We start from the raw sequence: 21,763 nt of genomic DNA, 5'->3' as shown, positions 1-21,763 counted from the left end.
ACAGCAACGGCGATTTTGTGTAGGCGAGCGGGTTGCATTACCGGCTTGTTGGCTGCCGAATACACCGCTGCAGTAGCTTTTGTAGCCTTCCTGGATCGAGGAGGAGGCGGAGTGATGAAAACTCAACCACTCCTCGCTGTCCGATGTCAGCATGGAACAGCTGTCACCTGGGTCCGTTTCCTTCAGCTTCGTCCTCTGAGGCGGCAGCTGTGAGGGCCAAAGCCGGCAGCTGCACGTCCAGGAGGGGCGGAGAAGGAGAGAGAGAAGCTGGCGGGATGTAACGTAATCCGGCGAGCTCTACAGTGTGACCTCAGGCTCCGCTCGCTTCTGTGAACGGCGCTTCTTCTTGAGCGGTCCAGAGGGCGGGGTGACAGTATCGTATCCACAGCGAAGGCCTCGAGTCGAGCCCGCAGGGTCGACTGCGGAAGCGCTTCACATGTTCCGGGCCCAGCTAGAGAGCGCAGATCACATGGCGGTCTCCGGCGCCGGGCGGGTCTCGCACGGGCCACAGGAAATGCGAGGCATTTTTAGAAAAACGCCTCGCACTCTTTTAGAAAGTGAGTGTCGCAGCGGCGAACCCTCACAGAAAGCAATAGCATTAAAAGGAGTTTCGTCGCTGGATGGCATAGCAGGCACGGAAGGCTGAAGGCGGCAAAGATGGCCGCCTTCCTCAGGCTCTTTCCTCTGCGTGCTGGTCGCTGGTTTCAACGGCGGCGGCTTCTCTCAGAGTCCAGCGATGCGGAGAGCTTCGCTGAAGATGATGAAATCAGTGACGCAGCCTCCGAGCCTGGCTTTTATGCGCTACCCACCCCCGTCTTGGCGGGCTGTGACGCGTAGAGGCGCGAAGCGTCCTCAGTGCGCGTGACGTCACGCACGAGGCTCAGTGGTAGGCTGCAGCAAATACCGCACAGCAGCCAATGAGCACGCAAGATGGCCTGCACTAGGTCTGCTGGCTGCTGCTCTGCGTTGACAATAAATGCAAAATTAAGGATAATTTTTGGCTTCAATATCGCGAGCAAAGATGACTTTACCCGTAGCGTAAGCTAGCTTACGAAATACAAGAGAACCTCTCGTAAGAGAACAGGGCCGTCTCAAGCATTGTCCATTCCCCACGGTCCTTTCACTGCAGGAACCCCTCAAGCACGGGGCACAGTGTGGTCGCACCGCCTTAGGAACGGCCCCGTCAGCAATACCACTGAATTGACATAAGCTGGTAAATGTTGCAGGGTCAAACCCCAAAGGGTTTGTGGCCTTGATTAAAGGAGCAAACCCCAGGTAAACATACCTGATTCAACAATGTGCCTCCAGAAATGAGATTGGGAAACACTGCTCTAGGTGACTATCCCTGCAGCAATTGCAGTGTAATAAAGTCCCTTTTGTTGCATGACTACATACTGAATACAGGAAGCGACACTCCATGGCTTCTGGACATTGCCTCCTGTTGGTCAAAAGGTGTAAAGTAGGGTTAACTGTGTACAGTGTCACTTGGAACTCAAAATCTAATAATCACCACTTAAAGGGACAATGTGTAGTGTTTTAGGTATTTTATTATCTAAAATCAATATTTTTATTCATAAATATGTCCTCAATGGTGTACAAATACCTCTGCCAATTATCTGACTTATCCTCGTAAACGAAGAATTTATTATCTTTATATACGTGTGAGGGGTAGGTCCACGGAGGCTTCCATGTCGTTCCGCCATCTTGAAAAAGTATAATAGCAGAGAGGGTCAAAAAGTAATAGGTCAACGCGTTTCCACAATGCGATTTCGTTCAGAACCAGCGTCACATAACTGAAAGCAGCAGAAACGGAGGAGCAGAGCAGTGAGAGGCGCTTGCCACCGCCCCGGCAAGTTTAAAAGGCTGCATTGCACTGTTGTTTTTAATGGCGGACCATACATATGCTGAGCCACAGGAGAATTTTTTTAAATAACAAACCTGTTCACCCGAAGGAAAACTCGACGAAGTGCTTTTAGAAGACATCCTGTCATAGCTTTTTGGTACATAACAGCTAACGTAGATGTAACACGCATTTGAAAAAGCGAGGCGCTGGAGAGCACAATTCGTTTGAATGCAAAATACAATTTCACCGATAGACGGGAGAAATTCCTACACAATGTCCCTTTAAGAATTAGGTCTACTATATTAGAAATTTATTTAGTTTTTTTGAATGAAACTACTGTATATTAGAAACAAACTGTGTTTAGATATATGGAATTACATTCACTCCACATTATAAAACATTTACAAGTTGCCCTACACACAACTTTGTTACATACATTGAAACTTTTAATTTGCCAAACATTCCAACCCCTCACAAATCTGGTTAATATCAAGTCACCCAAAACCCATCCGAAACTCACTTCAGACAAGCTAAACCTAGCCTACTTTAAATCATTTGGTTTTTAATCTAGCTCATTTTGAAGCAAAAGTAAGGGCATTAAGCAAATTTGTTGTTTAAATGTATATCTAAATGTATAAAATGTATAATATATATATATGATTATGTATATATATATATATATATATATATATATATATATATATATATATATATATATATATATATATATATATCTTTTTTTTTTTAAACATATGCAAACTAGGTAATGGAATTTGTCGATCCTGATAACGAATAATTTATATTATTAATATATTCACAGAATTTTTTTGATGAATCTGCCTTTTGTGAAATTACATATAATTTCACCTTTGAAGTCTACATCTTGTGTCAAATGACACCAAACAATATGTGCAGGGGAAAACAAACAAATGAGTCGCTGGAATAAATAAAACTTTTACCCAACAATAATTTTCAAATTGGCCTATTATAAACCACTGGATTAAATAAATGATAGATACCTATGTACAGCCAAGAAAAATATAACAAAGAATCAAGAAATAAAATGCCTGTGTCCCACACAACAAAAAATATATTTGAGTAAACTTTTTAATATATTTTTTTAATAATAGGCCAACTACATATAATGTGGGGTCCTATGATCATTTGGCTATTGTTTCTAGACTATATCTACATATAATCTTCTATTTTACTTATCGGACTGATAGGGCCAATATACTGTGCAAACATCAAACGTTTCATTAAAGCAGAAAGAAATTTATTAATTTAACAAAACACAAAAAAAGAAGGAAAACCCCCATTTCACTCAATCCATGATTTCATGCTTGAGTCAAACTTTAAGGAATTTTTGAGGGATTTAACTGAAACTGTTATATGTTAACATACCATGCAAACCTGTCTTCGGTCACGCCTGGTACCTCGGGGAATGGGCAAATAGTTTTACACTCCCCCACCTTAGGCAATCCATCCATCTAGTCCCTCCCCCATTTGTCCACATAAAAGGAGCAAGGGTCTTCTCCTCCTCACTCATCCACTCGCTCATTCTCCAGAGTAGAGAACAACAGCAACCCTCCTTCAAAATGATGTCTTCTTCATCATCCACCCGCAGCTACATGTCCTCAGGAGGATCTTCTCATTTCTCTGGCTTTGGTGGCGGAGCTGGTCGTGTCTCAGGAATGCGTCCCGGTAGTGTGTATGGGGGAGCAGGAGGAACCGGTGTCCGTATCTCCAGTGCCTCTGCTTCTCGTTCCTTCTCTGCTGGAGGTGCTGGTTTTGGAGGAGGCGCTGGTTTTGGAGGAGGTGCTGGTTTCAACCTGGCTGATGCTGTTGATGTGTCTACAAATGAGAAAGCTACCATGCAAAACCTCAATGACCGTCTGGCCACCTACCTGGAGAAGGTGCGCACCCTTGAGAAGGCTAATGGTGATCTTGAGCTGAAGATCCGCCAGTTCCTGGAGAGCAAGACGTCTCCCTCTTCTCGGGACTACAGTGCCTATTACGCTACTATCAGTGACTTGCAGGCCAAGGTAATCATTAACCTACCTTTAGATAAAAATTATCCAATTTCAATATCCCATGTTTTCTCATTTGCAAAGCATATATTAAAAAAAGGGGGAAAAATACCATATTTCTCAAGAAGGTAACTTCAGGAGATATCTAAATTTGACTTTATTTATTCATTTTTCCACTTGAAGATTCAGCATGCTACTGGTCTAAACGGAGGCATCTACTTGAGCATTGACAATGCTAAGCTGGCTGCAGATGACTTCAGAGTCAAGTAAGGGAATAAACAAACAGCACTTCCAACATCTATAAAAGGTCAAATAATTTATATCAGTTACTTTATTGTACAGATATGAGAATGAGCTGAGCATGAGGCAGTCTGTAGAGGCAGATATTGCTGGGCTGAGAAGGGTGCTGGATGAGCTGACAATGACCAGATCTGATCTGGAGATGCAGATTGAGGGGCTGAAAGAAGAGCTGATCTTCCTCAAGAAGAACCATGAGGAGGTATGTTGGCTCACACTTTTTGATAAATAAATGATTCCTCTAAACGAAGCAAATGCTCAGTGGTTTCTTACTACATCTTTAGGAACTCTTGGCAGAACGTGCCCAGATGAGTGGACAGGTCAATGTAGAGGTTGAAGCAGCACCACAGGAAGACCTGTCAAAGATCATGGCTCAAATCCGTGAGCATTATGAGGCTGTTGCTAATAAGAATCGCAAAGATCTTGAGGCTTGGTTCCAGTCCAAGGTAAAAATCTGATGTTTTTAAAGAAAGGGCAGAATTATAATCAAAACCAACAGACTTACCTGACTGCTTTGCTATGGATTGTCTTCCATAGAGCGAAGCCGTTAACAAGGAAGTTGCTGTCAGCACAGAAACCCTTACAACATCCCGATCTGAAATCACAGAGGTTAAACGCACACTCCAGAGTTTTGAAATCGAGTTGCAGTCTCAACTTAGTATGGTAAGCAAAGAGAAATAAATCCCTTAAAGTTTCGTCATCACATTGTGCAGAACACTGAATAATTAATTTCCCCCCCAACAGAAATCATCAATGGAAAGCACTTTGGCAGAAACAAAGGCCCGCTACGGCTCCATGTTGTCCGGCTACCAGTTCCAGGTGACCAGCATGGAACAGCAACTGGTGCAACTTCGTGCCGATCTGGAACGCCAAAGACAAGAGTATCAGATGCTTCTGGACATCAAGACCAGACTGGAGATGGAGATCGCAGAGTACAGAAGACTGCTGGATGGAGAGACTTCTAGGTGAGACATCTACAACACAACATTTATTGACAGTAGTGACAACATTTTTCAGTGAGCAGTGGTGACTTATTGCAACAAACTAAATTAAAGTGGGATGGAAAAACCTGCCTAGCATTTCAGTCATTTCATTGTATGTTTCTACCTCTGCAGCCTCTCAAGCACAAGCTCAAGCTCAAGCTCAAGCACAACTACACGCAAAGTGGTAACCATTGTGGAAGAGGTGGTGGATGGCAAAGTGGTCAGCTCATCTTCCCAGGCTACCAGCAAGACCACCTCTCAAAAGAGCTCTTGAGCAGCAACAATCTACTAAAGAGTGATTTAAAAAATACCAATAAACTGGCCTAACTGAGAATTTCTTGTGTTTGTCTTATTTTCCTTAGTTTTGTGTTGATACCATATTGAGTAAATGAGAGAATGTAGGCAAAAGTCATTTAAATAAAATAAAAAAAACAGATCAGCTAGTATTAGCCTAGGTGTGGTATAAAAAATTAGAATTAGAAAAAAGAAATACCAACTGACCCAAAGACCTGATTACATGGCTGTTCTCAATTACCAGTACAAAAATTTAAATAACAATAAGATGCCTATGCATTAAATTACATACATTAAATCAGGCTAAAGTTCACTTTGCTGCAAAGGACAAGGACACTAATTTTTAATAAATATATCCATGTACAAATAAAAGAAAAGTTTTTCGCATATACGACGTATAAGAAAACATTCTCTTATTTATTTTTCTAATACTGTTCCAGACCTGGAAATAGTTATTTTAAAATTCCATGACTTTTCAATGTTTTTCATGACCATACGAACCCTTAAATATATATCAAGTAATTAATTTGATGAAAAAGTCTTACAGGGCCTAAAGCCTGTTTTATGCTTCTGCGTCGAATCGACGGCGTACCCCCGCAGACCCCTCTGCGTCGCCGCGAACCCCTCCGCCGTAGCTCGACGTGCATCTCCAAAAAATTGTAACTACGCGTCGCGGCAACGCAGACCACAAGGGCTGTGATTGGTCAGATGCACCGCGATGCAGTTCAACCTGACGCAGAACCATAAAACGGCCACGACGCCGTAGGAGTGACGGCGTAGCTACGCCGTGGAGTTGACGCAGAAGCATAATGAGGCCTTAAGGCAGCATCTAAGCAATGCTTTTGAGTGTTAAAAAAATAAACTTGCATATGTCTTTGTTACCAGCCTCTGAGCGTCTACATCACGCTTTTGCTCAAGATTCCCAGAGGCATGCAGAGTTCAATTATTACAATTGTTCCGCTGTTGATTACTGTATTGTCCATCATCTATTTTTAAATTCTTCAAAAACTAATTTTCTTTGTTAATACCTACTACAAAGTTTCTCTGATCCTCATCAAATTAAATCAGGTAATCAACAGACCATTCCTGACCAAAGTCAGGATGGAATCAAATTAAGCGTTTTCAAAACGGTTTGCTAATAAATGCACCAAAAGTGTGTCAGAAATCAGGGCCGTCTCAAGCATGGTCCATTCCCCTCGGTCCGTTCACTGCAGGAACCCCTTAAGCATGGGGCGCGGTGTGGTCGCACCGCCTTAAGAATGGCGGTCAGCAATACCACTGAATTGACATAAGCTGGTAAATGTTGCAGGGTCAAACCCCAAAGGGTTTGTTGCCTTGAGTAAATGAGCAAACCCCAGGTAAACATACCTGATTCATCAACGTGCCTCCAGAAATGAGGTTGGGAAACACTGCTCTAGGTGACTATCCCTGCAGCAATTGCAGTGTAATAAAGTCCCTTTTGTTGCATGACTACATACTGAATACAGGGAGGGACACTGCATAGCCTCTGGACATTGCCTCCTGTTGGTCAAAAGGTGTAAAGTAGGGTTAACTCTGTACAGTGTCACTCGGAACTCAAAATCTAATAATCACCACTTAATAATTAGTTCTATTATATTTGGAATTTATACAGTTATTAATTTTTTTGAATGAAACTACTGTATATTAGAAACAAACTGTGTTTAGATTTATGGTATTACATTCACTCCACATTCCAAACATTTAAAAGTTGCCCTACACAACTTTGTTACATACAACATTGAAACTTTTAATTTGCCAAACATTCCAACCCCTCACAAATCTGGTTAGTATCAAACCCATCCGAAACCCACTTCAGACAAGCTAAACCTACTTTAAATAATTTGGTTTTTAATCTAGCTCATTTTGATGCAATAGTAAGGGCATTAAGCAAATTTGTTCTTTAAATGTATGTCTAAATGTATATTTAAATGTAATGTAAATCTGGTAATAAAAAAAAAAAAATATATATATATATATATATATATATAAAACATATGCAAACTAGGTAATCGAATTTGTCAATCCTGATAACGGATAATTTATATTATTAATATATTCACAGATTTTTTTTATGAATCTGCCTTTTATGAAAATACATATAATTTCACCTTTGAAGTCTACATCTTGTGTCAAATGACACCAAACAATATGTGCAGGGGAAAACAAACAAATGAGTCGCTGGAATAAATAAAACAAATACAACTTTTATCCAACAATCATTTTCAAATTGTCCTATTATAAACCACTGTATTAAATAAATGATAGATACATGTACAGCCAAGAATAATATAACAAAGAATCAAGAAATAAAATGCCTGTGTCCCACACAGAGTAAACATTTTAATTAATTTGTGTTTAATAATAGGCCAACTACATATAATGTGGGGTCCTATGATCATTTTTCTATTGTTTCTAGACTATATCTACATATAATCTTCTATTTTACTTATCGGACTGATAGGGCCAATATACTGTGCAAACATCAAACGTTTCATTAAAGCAGAAAGAAATTTGTTAATTTAACAAAACACAAAAAAAGAAGGAAAACCCCCATTTCAGTCAATCCATGATTTCATGCTTGAGTCAAACTTTAAGGAATTTTTGAGGGATTTAAGTGAAACTGTTATATGTTAACATACCATGCAAACCTGTCTTCGGTCACGCCTGGTACCTCGGGGAATGGGCAAATAGTTTTACACTCCCCCACCTTAGGCAATCCATCCATCTAGTCCCTCCCCCATTTGTCCACATAAAAGGAGCAAGGGTCTTCTCCTCCTCACTCATCCACTCGCTCATTCTCCAGAGTAGAGAACAACAGCAACCCTCCTTCAAAATGATGTCTTCTTCATCATCCACCCGCAGCTACATGTCCTCAGGAGGATCTTCTCATCTCTCTGGCTTTGGTGGCGGAGCTGGTCGTGTCTCAGCAATGCGTCCCGGTAGTGTGTATGGGGGAGCAGGAGGAACCGGTGTCCGTATCTCCAGTGCCTCTGCTTCTCGTTCCTTCTCTGCTGGAGGTGCTGGTTTTGGAGGAGGCGCTGGTTTTGGAGGAGGCGCTGGTTTTGGAGGAGGTGCTGGTTTCAACCTGGCTGATGCTTTTGATGTGTCTGCAAATAAGAAAGCTACCATGCAAAACCTCAATGACCGTCTGGCCACCTACCTGGAGAAGGTGCGCACCCTTGAGAAGGCCAATGCTGATCTTGAGCTGAAGATCCGCCAGTTCCTGGAGAGCAAGACATCCCCCTCTTCTCGGGACTACAGTGCCTATTACGCTACTATCAGTGACTTTCAGGCCAAGGTACGTGACATAACTACAGAACATCTAAGTCAAGTCAATCATTAACCTACCTTTAGATAAAAAATATCCAATTTCAATATCCCATGTTTCCTCATTTGCAAAGCATATATTTAAAATGCATGGGAATAATACCATATTTCTCAAGAAGGTAACTTCAGGAGATATCTAAATTTGACTTTATTTATTCATTTTTCCACTTTAAGATTCAGCATGCTACTGGTCTAAACGGAGGCATCTACTTGAGCATTGACAATGCTAAGCTGGCTGCAGATGACTTCAGAGTCAAGTAAGTGAATAAACAATCAGCAATTCCAACATCTATAAAAGGTCAAATCATTTATATCAGTTACTTTTTTGTGTAGATATGAGAATGAGCTGAGCATGAGTCAGTCTGTAGAGGCAGATATTGCTGGGCTGAGAAGGGTGCTGGATGAGCTGACAATGACCAGATCTGATCTGGAGATGCAGATTGAGGGGTTGAAAGAAGAGCTGATCTTCCTCAAGAAGAACCACGAGGAGGTATGTTGGCTCACACTCTTTGATAAATAAGTGATTCCTCTAAACGAAGCAAATGCTCAGTGGTTTCTTACTACATCTTTAGGAACTCTTGGCGGCACGTGCCCAGATGAGTGGACAGGTCAATGTAGAGGTTGAAGCAGCACCACAGGAAGACCTGTCAAAGGTCATGGCTGAAATCCGTGAGCATTATGAGGCTGTTGCTAATAAGAATCGCAAAGATCTTGAGGCTTGGTTCCAGTCCAAGGTAAAAATCTGATGTTTTTAAAGAAAGGTCAGCATTATAATCAAAACCAACAGACTTACATGACTGCTTTGCTATGGATTGTCTTTCATAGAGCGAAGCCCTTAACAAGGAAGTTGCTGTCAGCACAGAAACCCTTACAACATCCCGATCTGAAATCACAGAGGTTAAACGCACACTCCAGAGTCTTGAAATCGAGTTGCAGTCTCAACTTAGTATGGTAAGCAAGGAGAAAAAAAACCCCTTAATAAATACATTTTCGTCATCACATTGTGCAGAACACTGAATAATTAATTCCCCCCCCCCAACAGAAATCATCAATGGAAAGCACTTTGGCAGAAACAAAGGCCCGCTACGGCTCCATGTTGTCCGGCTACCAGTTCCAGGTGACCAGCATGGAACAGCAACTGGTGCAACTTCGTGCCGATCTGGAACGCCAAAGACAAGAGTATCAGATGCTTCTGGACATCAAAACCAGACTGGAGATGGAGATCGCAGAGTACAGAAGACTGCTGGATGGAGAGACTTCTAGGTGAGACATCTACAACATAACATTTATTGACAGTAGTGACAACATTTTTCAGTGAGCAGTGGTGACTTATTGCAACACACTAAATTAAAGTGGGATGGAAAAACCTGCCTAGCATTTCAGTCATTTAATTGTATGTTTCTACCTCTGCAGCCTCTCAAGCACAAGCTCAAGCTCAAGCTCAAGCACAACTACACGCAAAGTGGTAACCATTGTGGAAGAGGTGGTGGATGGCAAAGTGGTCAGCTCATCTTCCCAGGCTACCAGCAAGACCACCACTCAAAAGAGCTCTTGAGCAGCAACAATCTACCAAAGAGTGATTAAAAAAATACCAATAAACTGGCCTAACTGAGAATTTCTTGTGTTTGTCTTATTTTCTTTAGTTTTGTGTTGATACCATATTGAGTCAATGTGAATGTAGGCAAAAGGCATTTAAATCAAATAAAAAACAGATCAGCTAGTATTATGGTAAAACATTAGAATTAGAAAAAAGAAATACCAACTAACTCAAAGACCTGATTACATGGCTGTTCTCAAATACCAGTACAAACATTTAAATAGCTTTAAGATGCCGATGCATTAAATTAAATACATTAAATCAGGCTAATGTTCACTTTGCTGCAAAGGACAAAGACATTATTTTTTGATAGATATATCCATGTACAAATTAAAGTATGTTTCACATATACGACCAGCCATCAAAATAACTAAATAAACTTCGCTCTGGCACACCCTCAACAATTTGAATGCATTTATGCACCACTGAGTATGTAGAGTCTAAAACATGACAAATGATAGTAAAACCAGCAGTGAAAAAAACTCCAAACATGTCTGAACATGTACAGAGCCCTCATCTGAGAAAAGTTTAGAGGGGGAATGCAAGTGTTTATCTTACTTACTTGACAGGATTATCAATCAACCAATTTTGACCAGTCTTGTGCTTTTAGGTCATTCACACTTTATTATGCCATGGGGTAAAGGGTGAGGTTACAACACAAAGTTGACAGATTGTTCAAAATATGTTATCTCGTTTATGGCACCAAGAAAGCTAGGTAAATCTCAATAGGCCCACTTAAAGTAAACTTTTAAGCATTGTGAATGTAATGCAGACACATTTCTACACATCCTTGTAAAATTGCAAATCCAATTATAAGGTAAATTTTGTGGGAATATAAGACAACTTGAAGTATTTATTATGATTATTGATAATGATTATTGTTGTAGCTACATCAATATGGATGAGACCATTATCTTTAGCATTTGGATTCTGAATCTTGTTTTATTCGCAGCAGTCGTCAAACTCAGCCAAATGTAGAATATCTTTACACACTTTATCTGAAACCACTGTCTTTATCTGGATTTTTTTTTTTATCTGTCATTATGGAACTCAACTGTTGTTGTTACAAGTCATTCTAAATTCGGGAAACATTTCTAGTAGGCCTACTCTATGAATAAGGGTTTTCAATTATAGATTATAACGTTATTAATATTATGATATTCCACATCTGGCCATAAACGTTTATATATTTTTTTGTTGGTGAGTGAAGTAAAGTGTCTCACCTTCTCTTGACTCTCCTCCTCAGAAAACCGCGCCATTCTTGTCACGCGCGCGCGCTCTTGTGGTTGGCTCGCACGCTGACAAACAAACAGTGTTTGTACATCAAGTTTATATTTCCAAGAAACTTAACTAAATATTGTCCTGAAAAGGATATTTCTGGGATTCAAATAACCGGATTTCTTAAGGTGACTCGTTTGCATTAGAGAACATACTTTTCACCGTTGTGGCATATTTAAAACATAAATAGCCTATGCCACATGCTTTAAGATAAATTAATGACAAAATTGATGAACAATTATTAATTGTAATACATTTTCAACTGGTTACTTATGAAAATGCAATAAGACTAGTTACCATTGTTTAAAACTTTGAATTACATTAAAAAAAAATAACTTTTTACAATAGTGTAGTATTTGACGAACATTTTTGGGTAGGCCTATATACAACGGAGAATTTATTTTTTTGCTCACAATCCAGACAACGCTATGGGAACAGGGAACTTTTTCAGCTGCAGCTCAAGCATGCTGAATTATAGCTTACATCTGAAACTGGGTACTTTATGAACAGCAAAATTGGGTAAATAAGAATGAATATATCAATTATAGTATTATAATTACTGATAATCTGATTTGAAGTTTTAAAACGTAAAACTCATCAATCAAATGTGCATTCAGATATTTTTGTTACATAAAATATCCATCCGTCCATTCATTCTCCAAACTGCTGTCCTCTGTAGAGGATGCTGGAGGGCCGGGGGTGAAACACTGGGCAGATTGTTTGTCAATCGATCACAGGGTATACACGCACACATTTATATTAAACATAGTTATAATCATTAAATATTAGCCAAATCTTAAATCCACAAGTTTTATTATTTCACAGACAGTAAAACAACAACAACAACAACAACAACAACAACAAAAACAGTGCAATACAGTCATGGGAACATATCTGCACTTTTTTTTTTATCCCCACGTTTAACTTTGGTAGACAACCAGACGAACACCCCACCCCCTACCACATATAAACTGCAATATCTATAATAATAACAATAATACATGAAATCTATAATAACATTAATACATTAAATGTATATTATAATAAAAATAATATATATATATATATATATATATATATATATATATATATATATATATATATATAGGCCTATATATATATATACTGTATATACATACATAAGTATACATGCATGGGCACAGAACCATACTGTACTGTATATAAATGTTAACATGCTCACACTGTACAAACTTAATCAAAATCTACTGAGGTCAGACAATCAAGTTTTGTATAATTTAACAGTTGAACACCATCGCTTATATGGCGTTGAAGAATAGTTTTGTTTACTTTGGGAATCTTATGCCCAAATTAAAGAGTTGAAAAAAGATTTAGTTAGAAAAAGCCCATTTTTATTTTAAAGTAAGAATTAAGCTTACACCAAATACTAAATATAACGACAAGAGAACTAAAGGCAAAAAATAAATACAAAATAAAGTGTATCATGAATCTCTTTTTACGCAGAGGTCTGCACTGAGCTCAACAGCCTAAGGGAGGAATTTGATATGAAGCCAAACATGGTGGGAAACATCCTGCTACATGCTCAAACATGAGAAGGTTCAAACAGTCCACGTTTACCTCTTCGTGCCCCTATATAGTAAAACTGTTAGATCATAATTAAGACATCCCAACCTGCAAAAAGTCATTTCAGGGAGGAATCGCTCTAGATTCCAGTAGATTTTAACTAATTTACGGGCATCAGGGAGCCGCTATCAATATGCAGGAGACTCCTGGAACTTCCGGGAGAATGTCTGATAATTTGCTGCATGCAAATCTTCAATTGTCAATGAGATCAGCATAGCTCTGAAGTCACACTTTCTTCTTCCAATATGGCTACATCACTTGTATGATGCAGCTGGTGTTCAAATTCTGCAGTGAGTTTTTTGTGGCTCAGATTTTAGAGTAACAAGCAGTAAAGTTTTAAATGAGAGTATCATTTTATTGAGTTAGTTAACAGCCTTTAAAGAGATACTTGGGATTCTGTCATCATGTACTCACCCTCAAGTTTTCCAAACCTGTATGAGTTTCTTTCTTCTGCTGAACACAAAAAAAAGATATTTTGAAGAATGTCGGTAACCAAAGAGTTGATGGGCCCGTGTGACTTTCATAGTATTTTGTTCCATAATATGGAAGTCAATAGGGCCATCAACTGTTTGGTTACCGACATTCTTCAAAATATCTTCTTTTGTGTGAAGCAGAAGAAATAAACTTATACAGATTTAGAACAAATTGAGGGTGAGTAAATGATGACAGAATTTTTATTTTTGGATGAACTGTCCTTTTAAGGGTGGTCTAGAATATTCCAGGGTTTAGAGAGTGAGGGGCTTTAAACCAAAATCAGCAGTGAAAAATGTCCACAAATGTCTAAACATGTACAGAGCTCTCACCTGAGAAAGTTTAGAGGGGAGTGCAAGTGTCTATCTTACTTACTTGAGGGGATTATCAATCAACCAATTTTGTTTTAGAGTCACTTTTCACTTAAAGATCATTGAAGCTGACAGAATGCCTGTGTCAGCAAGTTTTTGATGGAAATCCTTGCCATCTTCACCAGCACATAAAAGGACCCAGAGTTTCTCCACTGTACTCACTCTCCAGGCAGAGCAGAGTAAGACCAGAAAACCACCGTCCACATGGCTACCACCTTCTCCAGCGGCAGCTTTGTTTCCAGCAGGTCCTCAATGGGCTTCTCGCGACTCTCCGTTTCAGGTGGAGGAGGTGGAGGTGGTCATATCAGCGCCATGAGGGCTGGCAGCGTGTATGGGGGTGCAGGGGGTTCAGGGGTCCGGATCTCCGGTGTCTCTCGCTCCATGTCCGCAGCAGGGTCAGGAAGTGGATTTGGAGGCGGGTTTGGTGCTGCAGGAGGTGCTTTTGGAGGATTTGGTGCTGCAGCAGGGGGAGGATTCAGTGTCTCTGGAGGAGCAGATGACAGCATCATTGGCAATGAGAAGTTCACATTGCAGAATCTTAACGATCGTCTGGCTACTTACCTAGAGAAGGTTCGCTGCCTTGAAAAGGCCAATGCTGACTTTGAGTTGAAAATACGCCAATTCCTTGAGAGCAGAATCTCTCCTTCTGGCAGTGCTCGTAACTACTCAGCCTTCGAGGCTACTACCAGTGACCTCCAGGCTAAAGTAAGTCTAGCTAGGTAGATTCTTTGTGGTTACTGCTATAAGAAAATGGCATAACCTAATCATCTTTATTCCCTATACAATATGCAAACAAAACAAAATCAAATAATTTTTTACTTTTCTTGGGTTTTGTTCTCAGATCTTGGGTGCCATGCAGGTAAAGAACACAGTCCACCTCAGCATTGACAATGTTAGCCTGGCTGCAGATGATTTCAGAATGAAGTAATTATATTTATTTTTTATTAAATAAATAAATAGATAATATAGAATATGTAAATGCACATACATTCTAGAAAAACAACAACATATAACTGCAGTGCAAGTCATTTGTAAATCTGCTTTTGGGTCATTTGCATGTTCTTCTCTGTGACAAATGCTAAACATTTTTAAATAGTTTAATAGTCTATTTGCACTTGTTATTGTAAACAATGAATTTAACGTAAAATCTTGATGTTGATTAAAGAACGTTCTTTTAATAATGTTGCTTGATAGATATGAGAATGAGATGGCAATGCGTCAGTCTGTGGAGGCCGACATAGCCGGGTTAAAGAGTGTTCTTAGCGAGCTCAACCTGAACAATAAAGACCTCAATCTGCAGATCGAAGGGCTCAAAGAGGAGCTGGTCTACATGAAGAAGAACCACAAGGAGGTAGTTAATCATTTCAAAACACTTTAGGCTGTTCATAATGGAACATAACCTGTTCACACAGGTGCTTTATAGCCTTAAGCTCAAGATGTCACTGCTGTGTAACATATTTCCATACCATGGCTTTTGAAGACAATAAACAGGTGATGATGGGAAGATATTTTGAAATTGAATTGACATCTGAAAATTATAATGTATCTTCAGGACCTCTTGGCCTCACGTGAACAGATGAGTGGACAGATCAACGTGGATGTTGATGCCGCACCACAGGAAGACCTCTCCAAAATTCTAGCTGAGTTGCGTGAGCAATACGAGACCGTCGTAGCCAAGAGCCAGAGAGACCTTGAAGGCTGGTTCCGGGAGAAGGTTGGTTCAGTCCAGAACCTAACTCTGTATATGAGTAACACAACACCCATACAGTCATATGAATTCCATGGGCCCAGCTCAAAAATATCAGAAATAGAATAAAAAAGTTGGTCCAAATAATAGTTAATGAAAGGAAAGCAAAACATCAATACTAAGATTAAAACAAAATGTTGATCAGAACTTGCAAAAAAAAAAAAAAAACTTTTATTTTGGTGAGAAGTAGTATGTATGTGCCATAAGTGGCGGCTGCTGGTCTCTCAAAGAGGGGAAGCTCATTTTCGGCCTACATCATAGAATTGTCCATTTATTTAAACGTAAATTCTGCCCTGCGTTCCTTTTCAAGAAAATGCTCTGTGACCCTGTCGTACCAACTAGGCGTCTTTTCCAGTGACTATTTATATTTTCATATGTAGCTAATGTTTCTGTGAACTCCCTGTAATTCCCCTTGTTGGATGATTCACTACTCTCATCATGTCCCCTAAATGACAGCACCTGCCGGCCAAGCAAGGATGTCACATCAATAAGGCGGTTTAGGAAGGCCCTGTTTTTTTTACTGTTTCATTATGTTAAGCCACTTGAATGCCAGCACCTTTATTGATTGCATGCTCAACCCTGATCCTGCCCATGCAACTTAATCTTGCACATGCACTCACATTTTCATGGCTCTTTTCATGTCTTTTATATGCCCTGTCAAAGTTAGACAGATCTTCAAACCCCACCTTTGACCAAACAACACATCCGTGAGATGGTTTCATTAAGAGGCATGGCCAGCAGTAGGCCTACATTTTATTTGTCACAGCACTTCCAGTCAGCCAGCTAATTTTGTCATACCAGGAGAGCTGAAAGGACCTGTTATTTTTCCCTATTTTTTGCACTAAATCAATCTTAGGTGGTGATCTGCCCTTCTGTTTAATTTTAAGCTTTTCCTCGTAAGGAAGACTTTCAAATGACTTCGCCAAAATCAGGTCGACAATATTAGCACTGTCTGACATCGTGTGCAGTTTCACCCACGCTAGCCTTGCCTACTAAATGAATGAATGAATGAATGACGATCAAAAATTTTTATTAAACTCGCTAAAACTCAAACAAGGGATGTGGTGTGTAACTGTGAAATATATAAATGAAAATTGGTAATTTCGCACGCAAATATCAAGAAATAGGTTGCAGCAGTTTGTCTTTTGACTACACTTGAGAAATCCGCGATGGGACTGAGCGCGAATAGCTTCAGCGACTTCTTATAGTACAAAATAGCTGTCAGTCAAAAGGAGATGCAGTCTTTCGACAGATCCTCCAATCATCACGCAGACGCCCGGACTCTGGGCCAGCCCACTTCTCTATTCACCCCAGAGAAGCTGAGCGTCCGTGGGCGGGACATAATCGCAGATTTATCCAATGACCGTCTAGTTTCGAAGCACTGAAAAAAACTGTTCTAAGCAGCCCCATTGAAGTCAATGGACGCTCAGCTTCAATGGGGAAATGCCATAGGGAAATGCACTGTGATGCTACGAGACTGTATGAGAAGGAACTCGAGTCAGCCGACCTGCTATACGTTGCTGATTCTGAACGAAGTCGTCTTCGAGATTAACTTGTTCTAACGCATTTTTAGTCAATAAAATATTAACACAATAGTACATATTTGACCATTATTTTTTTGACATTATACAGGGGAAGCTGAGCTTCCCTTGCAGTCTTAAAGAAATCACCTCACAGGTACCTCTATGTTGGGTTTATACATGCATAAAATCAAAAAATTAAAAATTAAATACTTATTTTGCAGTCTGAGACCGTGAAACAAGAGGTTGTAACAAGCACAGAGACCTTGCAGACGTCAAAAACCGAGGTCAACACAGTGAAGAGCACAGTACAGTCACTGGAGATTGAGCTTCAGTCCCTCCTTTCCATGGTGAGTATGTGTTCAAGAAATGTACAAGTGGGCCCAAAAACTATTTAGACACACTTAAATGTGTTCTATGCCGTTTTCTTTTTTACTGTAGTGAAGCATTTGCAGAGATGTAGGAAGCATGCTAATGCTAAACATTCAAATGCTCCTTTCTCTGAAAAACAATGTTACAGCCAGTTGTTCTATTTTTAAATTTGCGTTCTGTGTCAGAATATCTGTTTTTGTTTTCGTCTGTGTGATCCCACCAACTGCCAATTTACCCAATGGCATTTCAACACCCCGGGTCAGAGATCGCAAATTCTACCGACCAATAAAAACATTCCAAACACACATTAGCTGGTCAACTTATACTCTATGGCTCGTCGCTTTCCATTATCAATTACAATCAATTTGGGTGTGAGCCCAAGTCTGAGGAGAAGGGGGCGGCAAAAAATTCTCTCCACTATTTTGAGTTTGGACTGCAGTACCCATTTCAACCGCTAGCTGTCAATATAACATAGTTTTAACTTTAACAATATATGAATGTCAGTGCAATAGATATCAAAATCTCAAACCAAGTGCCATTTACTTGAAGGGTTAGTTCACCCAAAAATGAAAATTCTGTCATTAATTACTCACCCTCATGTCGTTCCAAACCCGTAATACTTTCCTTTATCTTCAGAACACAAATGAAGATCTTTTTTGATGTAATCTGAGAGCTTTCTGTCCCTCCATAAACAGTTACGCAACTGACACTTTGACGCTTCAAAAAGTTCATAAGGAGATCGTAAAACTAATCCAAATGAATTGAGTGGTTCGGCCAAATTTTCTGAAGTAACTATCAATTTATATGATGAACAGATTTAATTTAGGCTTTTATTCACATTTAAACATTGATCAGCAAACATAAACAGAAGCTCAACTGAAACTGCTTGATGCGTGAAAACAAACTTCTTGCAGAAGCTCAAACGAGCTGCGTAACACAAGAATGAAACTCATTGGTTTTCGCACGTCAAGCGAACATGCTTGAGCTTCTGTTTACCATAACTAATGTGTGAGTTGATTAATGTTTATATGTGAATAAAAGCCTAAATTAAATCTGTTAATCATATAAAGTGATAGTCACTTCAGAAAATTTGGACTAAACCGCCTCAATTCATATGGATTAGTTTTATGATCTCTTTATGAACTTTTTGAAGCTTCGGTGTCAGTTGCGTAGACTGTCTGTGGAGAGACAGAAATCGTTCAGATTTCATCGAAAAAATCTTAATTTGTGTTTCGAAGATGGACGAAAGTCTTACGGGTTTGGAACGACATGAGGGTGATTAATTAATGACAGAATTTTTTATTTTTAGGTGAACTACCCCTTTAAGCATTAAGCAAATTATTTAAACATAAAATAAATGTATAATGTTGATAAAACAATTTGAAAGTAAGACAAAAGTTTAAAGAAATGTACAATTTTGGTAGTTGCTAACATATGTTTTTCTCATTATCCCTACCTCCCAGAAATCATCTATGGAAAGCACCCTGAGTGAGACTGAGAATCGCTATTCCCTGCAGCTACACAGCTACCAGGCACAGGTGAGACCTCCTAAGAGTAAGGCTAAGAATCTCATAAATCTCACTCTTACTGTAGCCAGCTCATTAATTAGGCTTTTAAATGACCTGTGTTGGGGTTAAAAGTTCTGTCTTCTCCCCTCGGGCTTGTAGGTGGGTGGAATGGAGGGCCAACTGGTGCAGCTCCGGGCTGATCTGGAGCGCCAAAGTCAAGAGTACCAGATGCTCCTGGACATCAAGGCCAGACTGGAGATGGAGATCGCAGAGTACAGGAGACTGCTGGATGCAGAGGCCAGCGGCAGGTAAATCACATACATGTTTATATAGAAATCAACAAGTACATGCTCTGCTCCAAATTGGTATATTCTTGCATACATGCAGACTGAAAATTACACATTATTTTCCTGCTAGATACTATAGATAGATAGATAGATAGATAGATAGATAGATAGATAGATAGATAGATAGATAGATAGATAGATAGATAGATAGATAGATAGATAGATAGATAGATAGATAGATAGATAGTGCAAATTGGGCATGTGAGGTTTGACTGGTTGCATATTTTTGTCTCCCAACAGCCTCGCAATCTCAGCCAACTCTGGCTCCAGCTCCTCCTCCAGCTCCATCACCACCACCAGAACAGCAGTGATCACTGTAGTGGAAGAGGTGGTTGATGGTGGGACGCTGATTTCTTCCTCTTCAACATCCCTTGTTAAGTAAAGCACACCAGAGTCATGTCAGTTGGAGAATACACCTGTGGTTCTTATCAAGCTGTCAAAAATGTGGTGGTACTTTGTGAGCATTTACAGCAATAAAAACATGCCATAGACAAAATGTGTGTGGTTCTGTCATCTATTGTGTATGGGTGCAAGTTTGAAATGTTTCAACTTAAGTTAAAGTCAACAAAACAAATGCAAAGTGGGAATTACAAATGCAAATCATTAAACATATTCAATACCAATTCAATCACCTCCTCAAATAAATCCAGGTGAGCATTATGTCTCATCCCATTATCCAAAATCTTAAAAACATTGTTTTTAACTAGGTTAGCAAAACGTCAGAAATGCAACTATCTACAAAAGTTACGAAAGTTTCAACACTTGATGGGCTGGGTTAGCAACAGACTTCAGATGACTGCAGCTGCTGAATGAATACACAGGAATGTGAAAAAATAATGGTAGTGAGAGTACCTTCATACGATAAGATGATAAGATAATTTATAGTATAGGGTTAGTGTTGGGTCAGTGCACAATAAAGCAGTTAGCATTACACAATCTTGCCAAATCTCTCCTGCTATGTTATAAAGCAACAAAAAGGTCAAACCGTAATGAAAGATGATTCAATTGCTGCTAAAATGACAAGTGGCAAACAAACAAATCTGGTAATTGTTCTGATGAACTTGCTTTGCATAAACCTCACCTTTCCATGTCAACGCTGCTTTACATAAAAGAAACCACAAATGTCAAACACGTCAACTGAAATGTCAGCCCAGCCCAGCCAAGCCCATAAAAGAAACTTGGTTTGGTCAGTAAGCAGAATTCATTTTCATGGTATTTAAACTCACACGTTTAAAGCTTTTCATGATGATTGTTGTGCTACTGGATTCTCTACACAGGATTAGTTTAGTTTTTTATTTTCTATTTTGAAATTTGGCAGCCTTTGAAACAACGTCAAAATAACCAAGAAAATGATTTTAAGAAAAAAGAAAAATGACACTAGCAAAGAATAAAGGGGAGAAAGTGTTTATGGTGCAGTACAACAAATTTGCAAGTAGAAGTGCATAGCAAAACCTATATATATATATATATATATATATATATATATATATATATATATATATATATATATATATATATAGGTGCTGGTCATATAATTAGAATATCATCAAAAAGTGATTTATTTTTGCAATTTGGATATTATATTCATTCATTACACACAGACTGATATATTCAAATGTTTATTTCATTTAATTGTGATGATTAAAAAAGACAACTATGAAAATCCCAAAATCAGTATCTCTCGAAAATTAGAATATTTAATAAGACCAATACAAAAAAAAGGATTTTTAGAAATGTTGGCCAACTGAAAAGTATGAACATGAAAAGTATGAGCATGTACAGCACTCAATACTTAGTTGGGGCTCCTTTTGCCTGAATTACTGCATTAATGCGGCGTGGCATGGAGTCGATCAGTCTGTGGCACTGCTCAGGTGTTATGAGAGCCCAGGTTGCTCTGATAGTGGCCTTCAGCTCTTCTGCATTGTTGGCTCTGGCGTATCGTATCGCATCTTCCTCTTCACAATACCTCATAGATTTTCTATAGGGTTAAGGTCAGGCGAGTTTGCTGGCCAATTAAGAACAGGGATACCATCGTCCTTAAACCAGGTACTGGTAGCTTTGGCACTGTGTGCAGGTGCCAAGTCCTGTTGGAAAATGAAATCTGCATCTCCATAAAGTTGGTCAGCAGCAGGAAAAATGAAGTGCTTTAAAACTT

At 39.4% G+C, this 21,763-nt stretch overlaps 3 protein-coding genes across 4 annotated transcripts; all 3 read left to right on the top strand.

Moving 5' to 3' along the window:
* Nucleotides 1-3,381: 3,381 nt before the first annotated feature.
* On the top strand, nt 3,382-5,487 carry LOC143701617 (keratin, type I cytoskeletal 50 kDa-like). The gene is made up of 7 exons (XM_077195051.1): nt 3,382-3,888; nt 4,057-4,139; nt 4,216-4,372; nt 4,455-4,616; nt 4,708-4,833; nt 4,915-5,135; nt 5,286-5,487. Exons 1-7 carry the CDS (start codon nt 3,442-3,444, stop codon nt 5,425-5,427), a joined length of 1,338 nt encoding a protein of 445 aa, XP_077051166.1. The 5' UTR covers nt 3,382-3,441; the 3' UTR covers nt 5,428-5,487.
* Nucleotides 5,488-8,229: 2,742 nt separating this feature from the next.
* LOC143701597 (keratin, type I cytoskeletal 50 kDa-like) lies at nt 8,230-10,410 on the top strand. 2 transcript variants are annotated; one of them, XM_077195016.1, is made up of 8 exons: nt 8,260-8,485; nt 8,522-8,766; nt 8,970-9,052; nt 9,129-9,285; nt 9,368-9,529; nt 9,621-9,746; nt 9,838-10,058; nt 10,209-10,410. In XM_077195016.1, the coding sequence occupies exons 1-8, from the start codon at nt 8,302-8,304 to the stop codon at nt 10,348-10,350; spliced, it is 1,320 nt and encodes a 439-aa protein (XP_077051131.1). In that variant the 5' UTR covers nt 8,260-8,301; the 3' UTR covers nt 10,351-10,410. The 2 variants fall into 2 exon arrangements, with proteins under 2 accessions (XP_077051130.1, XP_077051131.1); XM_077195015.1 differs by having other exon boundaries at nt 8,230-8,766.
* Nucleotides 10,411-14,236: 3,826 nt separating this feature from the next.
* Nucleotides 14,237-20,104, top strand: krt1-19e (keratin, type 1, 19e). The gene is made up of 8 exons (XM_077195014.1): nt 14,237-14,819; nt 14,956-15,038; nt 15,309-15,465; nt 15,667-15,828; nt 17,606-17,731; nt 19,217-19,291; nt 19,421-19,569; nt 19,849-20,104. The coding sequence occupies exons 1-8, from the start codon at nt 14,319-14,321 to the stop codon at nt 19,988-19,990; spliced, it is 1,395 nt and encodes a 464-aa protein (XP_077051129.1). The 5' UTR covers nt 14,237-14,318; the 3' UTR covers nt 19,991-20,104.
* Nucleotides 20,105-21,763: the final 1,659 nt, after the last annotated feature.

Source organism: Siphateles boraxobius, unplaced genomic scaffold (assembly GCF_051911475.1).
Source record: "Siphateles boraxobius isolate OS27281-9 unplaced genomic scaffold, OSU_SipBor_1 33, whole genome shotgun sequence".
Taxonomy (NCBI): Eukaryota; Metazoa; Chordata; class Actinopteri; order Cypriniformes; family Leuciscidae; genus Siphateles; species Siphateles boraxobius.
Note: the sequence above shows the minus strand (reverse complement) of the source record. Positions and strands in the feature narration are given on the sequence as shown.